The sequence below is a fragment of the Emiliania huxleyi genome, assembly GCF_000372725.1.
Source record: "Emiliania huxleyi CCMP1516 unplaced genomic scaffold EMIHUscaffold_1092, whole genome shotgun sequence".
Lineage (NCBI taxonomy): Eukaryota > Haptophyta > Isochrysidales > Noelaerhabdaceae > Emiliania > Emiliania huxleyi.
Window position 1 is genome coordinate 5,116 of NW_005201836.1, and position 6,480 is coordinate 11,595.

A 6,480-nucleotide genomic window follows, 5' to 3' on the forward strand; every position below is an offset into this window, starting at 1 on the left:
CCTGACTTCGGTGTGTTGATGGTCAGGCATGTTGGCCGCGTTCCTCACCGGACTCGTCGCCATCCCGCTCGGCTAGCCCCTGGGCCGTTGCCCTCGCACCTCCCCTCTAGGAACTGTCTCGGATCCTCCTCGGACCCCTTTCCCATAGGCAAGCCCCTCCTCTCACGGCTGGGTGTGCGCGACCCCGCCGCGCGCGGCCTGGCGCTCTCCGGCACCGCCCACGGCGGCGCAGTGCTTTGTCTGAGCGACGAGCGCGAGGCGTTCCCGTTCGCCGCGCTGATGATGAGCCTCGGCGCCGCGTGCAGCGTCGGCTTGCTCACCGTTGCCCCTGTGCGGGCGCTCGTGTTGCGTGTCGCGTTGGGACAGGCCGTCCAACTCTGAGCTCTTGAGCTGCATCCCCCACAAATTTCTTTAGCTGAAAACTGATCTATCGACGTGTGTTGTGCAGTCTGCCCCGATCGGGACCCCCCCCCAGCAGCAGCGCTGAGCTGCTGGGGTCAAGCTCGCGACGGGGTGGATCCTGTGCCTCTCTTATCACTGGTGGGCTGGGTGTGCAGCAGCCGCGCTCAAAAAGAGGGAAAAACTACTTTGACTGTCAGCTTTCTCGACACACCGTTCTCGGCCCGGCCGGAAAGCTGGCTGGTGGTCGCGCGCAGCGCGTCGGCGCGGCTCCAACTGATCGGGCACCTCGGCTGGGTCCATCAGCACGAGGCCCGCCCCGTCGGGGAGCCCCGCGAGCGCATGTAGCCCCACCCCATGCCCCGCCCCAGATCGCGCTGTTTGGCACGAAAAGACGTGGCGCCAAGGGGGGGGGTCAAGTATGGTACCCTAGAGATTCTCACCCCACCTCGCCGCCGCGCTCCCGCGGCACACACCGCAGCAGTGAACATGCGAATCGAAGTAGCCATTATTCAGTTCTGTACGCACTGTTGGTTGGCATATTTCTTTTTTTGAGCCGTGGTGTACCTGCGTTAGTGCCAGTGCGCGCCAGTCCCGTGCCTAGTGCGAGGAAGTTTTGTTGTAAAATTCTTTTTGCGGCCACAAAAAGAAAACAGAGGACCCTCCCCCCGCCCAAATAAAAAGTTGAGTGCCCACTGCCAGATCGCCAGGGGGCAAGTGTGTGTGGACCTTCGACCTCGTAATGTAGGTCACCACACCAAACCGGGTGCTAGGAGAGGTGAACTGAAGGCCTGACAACCGACCTGTGGGTGGGTGCACTGGGCACTCCCTGCGCTCGGCACCGGGCACCGCCTCGGAACACAAAATACGCCTGCGGACGGACGCTCAAAAAGTCATTTTTATCAGGCGGCTCACCGCTCGAGACTGCTATCGAGACTGCTACTTGCGACACATGTCGGTAGAATTCTTTGGAGAGGCTTGGGACAGAATTCTTTTTGCGATCGGTCGCAGCGCCGCGCGCGCGCGGCCGCGCGCGCGCGGCCTCGCGAGGCTGCTGCACGACCAGGTGGCGGTCTGAGAGGCAGGGGGCGAGGGAGCGGCGAGCGGGCGGGGAAATACACGCCTTGTTGTGGGTGGCCTCAGAGCAGGAGCGCCGCAGCCGTTCGAACGTGTGTGTGTCTAGTGCGTGGATGTCTGTCTGTCTGTGTGTGTGTGTGTGTGTGTGTGTGAGAGAGAGAGAGTCTCTCTCTCTCTCTCTCTCTCTCGTGTGTGTGTGTGTGCTGAAAAGAAATTGCGCGTAACTCGCGGCGGTCTTTGTGAGCACGATTGCTGACACGCCCTGGCGGCTCGCACGCCCATGGGCTGCGGCGAAAGCAAACCGGACGAGCTGGAAGAGGAGCAGAGAGAGCAATACGCGCAGGAGAGGCAGCTTACGTCGGAGCAGCCGGTCGGCAAGCTCGATCTTGACGACAGGATAGCGACAGACGATGCCGAGGACGAGGAGAAGGGCTATGCTGCCGGTACGTCAGCTGCGCTTACCGCCGCCGACCACAAGGGCATCCCGCTGCTGGCGGCCCTCGACAAGCAGCTCGTCGCCGCCCTCCGCTCGGGCGCCATCAAGTTGCTCCGCACCGAGTTCCTGCGCGCCGACGGCTCCGAGGCGGTGCTGCCCAAACTCCTCCGCCGGCAAGAGCTGGAGCGGATGGAGAAGAAGCGAGGCATCCGCATCTTCCTCACGCCGAAGGAGGCTGTTGCGGCGCTGCGCTCGCTGAGCCGCGAAGTCGCCGGGCTGACGTACGGCTGGGCCTCGCCGGACCACCCCGACGTGACTGGAGAGTATCTGGCGAACGTGCGGCGCTTCCTGCGCCACCCGCTCGGCGAGCACGTGACGGGCCTCTTCTGGGAGTGCGCCGCCGCCCCAGACCCACCCCGGGCCCAGTGGCTGCGCTGCGTGGGAGGACAGGCTTCCCTCTGCGCCTTTCCCTCACTTGACGCTTCTCTCACACTCTGCCGCCCCCGCCCCCCGTGCGCCTCCCCTCCGCAGCTTCTCTTCGCTCCCGCAAAAGCCAAGGACGGCGGCCGAGGACGAGTTCTTCTATCAAGCGCTCAAGGTCCGCGCCGCCTTCTCCCCGCCGCCCTCTGCGCCCGCCGCTCTTCTACTCCCCACTATCTCGCCCGCACACATGCCCGTGCTTCTCCTAACGCCTCCCCTCTTCTCACCCTCCGGCAGGTCATGGGCGACGTCTACGCCTCTCTCTTCGGCACGATCGTCATCCGCCACCGCTCCGTGCCAGCCCGCCCGGCGGAGCTGGACGGCGAGGTGGTCATCCTCGTCGAGAAGGGCGGCGGGCTCGACGGCGCCGGCGCCGAGGCAGAGCTGCGCAGTGCTCTCGGGGCGTTTGAGAACGCGCGCTTCGAGGAGGGCCGGTGGCGCGTGCGCTTCCCAACGCACGCGGCGGCGGAGGAGGGGGGGGGGGAAACCTTTTTCTCAAGGGGGGGGTTCCCGGGGGGGGTTCCTTTTTTTTTTTTTTTAAACGGCCCCCCTTCCCCACAGCGGGGGGGGGGCCCCCCCCCCCCCCCCCCCCCCCCCCCCCTCTCCGCTGGCAGGTGGACGACGTTTGAGAGCGCGGTGAGCACCGAGGCGCTCGCGCGCCTCGCCTACTTCCCAGGGCTGGGCAAGCTGCTGGAAGAGCGGCTTCCGCCCAAGGTCGTCGAGATCGACGGCGCGGGTCCCCGCGTGGCGGAGATGGAGGACCGCGCCGACGAGGGGATGGGGCCGCGTAACAAGCGCGTGATCGCCGCGATCGAGGCGGCCTCCTTCACGGGCAAGGGCGACAAGCCGGTTGTCGTCCAGCTGTACCGTGCCTACGCGCTCAAGGTGAACAACGCGATGGTTGACTCGGGCGAGAAGGTGGAGGCGGAGTACGAGGGCGAGCGCAACGCGGCGGGAGAGCGCGAGGGGCGCGGCGTCATGCGGTACGCCGACGGCGACGTCTACGAGGGCGAGTGGAAGGCGGGTAAGAGGGAGGGGCGCGGCGTCTACCGGTACGCCGACGGCGAGGTCTACGACGGCGAGTACAAGGCGGGTATGTACGAGGGGCGCGGCGTCTACCGGTACGCCGACGGCGACGTGGACTCGTGCTTCTTCAAGCAGGATGCCCCCGTCGGCGAGGGCGTCGGGTGGATGGCGGACAGGCAGCAGGCGTGGCGGCTGCGTGACGGGGAGGAGGAGGAGGAGATCTCGATGGAGGAGGCGCGGCAGACCGTTGAGCGGCTCGGGCTCCCCCTCCCCTCCCCGCTGCCCGGCGCGTGAGAGGCAGCACTCTTAGCGAGAGCACCCGTGGAGCACATGTTCTCCGTGCGAGAACCGAGCCGCGACCTATCTCTTTTGAGTTGGCGGCGGCGGGGGCAGGCTGCCGGTCCCCGCCGGATTCCTTCCGGGGCGGGGCCGGAAGTTGGGCCGGAGGGGGGGGTGTAGGTGCGGGCCATGTCCATGTGCTCGGCGCCGGTCCGCCAATTCCTGGTTGCGGTTCCTGGGCGGGGCGGCCGAGGGGGAGATGCGGGGGGAGAGCGGCGCGGCCCGAGAGATCACCTTGGGAAGGGAAGGGCGGGGACGCGCGGCGTCTTACTACGCTCTACCGGGAGCGACCCACGGTGCGTTGCGGCAAGATATGGGGGCCGCGGTGCGGGCGAAACGTTGGAGGGAAAAGATCAAGTGCGTTCATCGCTTGAGGTTTGTACACAAATGGGGGAAGTCAGCCTTCGGAGGCTATCGTGGGGTCGAGCCGGCAGTACAAGCCGTGACATGTGGTTCCACCACCCCTCGTAGGCTTTGCCTCTGACCGCCATCGTTCCCAGGCTGCCTAATTGGATGGAAAGGAAGGCTGGGCGAGTGTATAGAAGCGTGCTCGACCTCGTCGTGGCAACCTGCACGGCATCGCTGGCAGGCGCGATGAGCGTCGTGCAACCTGACCCGAGACGGGTCGCAGGCGTCGTACCGAGCGCGTCGAGACCGTGTCCTGATGTGATCTGCACGGGTGGGTCACGTCGGCGTCAAAGGAGCGACGTGCGACCTGTCAGAGCTTGATCTCCGATCTCAGCGGCGTCGAGTCGTCTCCGGCGCGCGACTAAGCAGGGACCGTCATGACGATGGAGGACTGCGACGCCATCGAAGTTGCGAGGCGAGACGCGATAGAGCGACAGGGAGCAGGAACAGCATACCCGAAGGCACACCTATACGCGGCGGAGGAAGATGGTGGTGAAGGGAGCATGCACACGTATCAGGTAGCCACGGCGAGCTGGATGAGCACGATCGACAACATGCTCTCGGCACCAGAGGGACGACCCGCGGGGATGGTCGCGAGATATGCGCTGGCGAGGACGGCATGGAGACTGGGGTGCCGCGGCAAACACCCACTCGAATGGGACACGACATTCATACCCGACGAGCAACTAAATGAAGGAAACCTGATGGAGGCATACTACCTACAGCGGAATCGGGCAGGACTACGAGGCATGAGGACGTCGATGCAGATGAAAGACGGCCTCGATGATGACCTGTGGGAGATGACTGGCCAACAGGAAACAGTGCGGGGCCCACGACTATGGGAAGACAGCATGACCATGTGGAGGCGAGGCGCCCGACGGTGCACATACAAGAAGAGGCTCGCGGAGGTCGGATTGGTATGGTGGAGCGACGTGACAAACGAGAAGGGCGACGGATGGATGACGTGGACTGAGGCATCGAGGGTCCATGAGTTGCGGGGCAAGACAGATAAAGAGGACTACGAACAGCTACTAGGCGAGTTAAACGGACAGCCAGAGGCGACGACCGCACAATGGTTTGCGGGGAGGCACGAGCGATGGGACGAGGCAGGGCTAGAATGGAACAGAAGTGATCAGAGAATAGCCATCCGAATTGCGGCGGAAGCGTCGACAGAACAGAGGGGAGTCCGAAATGGACAAGTAAAGGGCGAAGACAAATGGACGTACGCGGCTCCCAAGTCCGGCTCACGCGCCCCGACTGACCGATCTACCGCACTGAACACTTCCGCCCCCTCGCTCCCAACCCATCCACTCCGCCCCGGGCCGCGCCGCGTGATCTCGGGCCGCGCGATCTCGGGCGATCTCGCGCTATCGCGCGCAATCCCGGAGCTCCACGCCACGTCACTTCACCCCACCCCACCTCACCCACCGCCGCGCCGCGCTATCTCGGGCGATCTCGGAGCGTCGCTCGCGCGGCGTCACACCTGCTCAAAAAAGGAAGGGCCTGGTTGGAGCCACGGGGCTCACGAGGACGTGCTCGCTCGGTTCTCGCCGCCTCGCCCTGCGCCACTTGGGCCGGTGAGGCGGCGCCCCGCGCGGCGCGTCCCTCGCCCCGTCACGCCGACCCCTGCGCGCACCGCTCATCTTCAGCCCTTTTGGGGTTACTCTTGCGCTCACGCAGGGGAACCCGGCGGTACTCCCTTCCCCCCACCTCCGACGGGTTAGGTCGGTTCTGCGCCCCTTGGCGCCTGTGCATGTCCCGCGTGCCCGCCTGCCAGGGCTGATGCCAAGGCCAAATCAACAACATGCCCGGCTGATGCCAGGGCCAAACCCACTGCCCGGCTGGTGCCAAGGCTCAACTTATTTTTTCTCACTCTCGAGGTTCTCGGGTGGATATCCTTTGGCCGCGTTGGGTAGCGAGGATTGGTGTGACGCGATCCACGCAGGCGTGTTTTCTGGCGGCCGACCGTCAGTGCACGGAGTTGCCCCTTCTCCGTCAGTGCGTCCGACTGCCCCGGCTAGTTCACGAGTTTCGCGGGAGTGTGACCCCATGCGTCAACCCGAGACCTGGGCACGGGACTGGCTCGCAGGGGCGAGCAGGGGCGAGCAGGGGCCAGGGAGCATGCGGCGCACCTGACTTTTTCGTTGGGCTCGGTCCGTGGGCGTGTCAGGAGGCGGCCGGCCGGGAGAAACCACTCGTTAAAAGGTAAGGTAAGGTAAGGTAAACTTCTCCACACACACGAGGTGGTGGGGCAAGGGGGGGCGACCCTCGCGTCTCCACGTCTAACGACAGGAGCCCCACGGCATTTAAAGTGC

The 6,480-nt window shown here is 65.2% G+C and overlaps 2 protein-coding genes across 2 annotated transcripts; both read left to right on the forward strand.

The window, feature by feature from the left end:
- Positions 1-18: 18 nt before the first annotated feature.
- EMIHUDRAFT_251388 (hypothetical protein) lies at positions 19-381 on the forward strand (the record flags this gene model as incomplete). The annotated part of the gene is made up of 2 exons (XM_005792133.1): positions 19-55; positions 149-381. 2 exons carry the CDS (start codon positions 19-21, stop codon positions 379-381), a joined length of 270 nt encoding a protein of 89 aa, XP_005792190.1.
- Positions 382-3,316: 2,935 nt separating this feature from the next.
- On the forward strand, positions 3,317-3,574 carry EMIHUDRAFT_48181 (hypothetical protein; the record flags this gene model as incomplete). Its single annotated transcript, XM_005792134.1, has 1 exon — positions 3,317-3,574. A coding segment is annotated over one exon (258 nt), but the record flags the coding sequence as incomplete, so codon positions are not given.
- Positions 3,575-6,480: the final 2,906 nt, after the last annotated feature.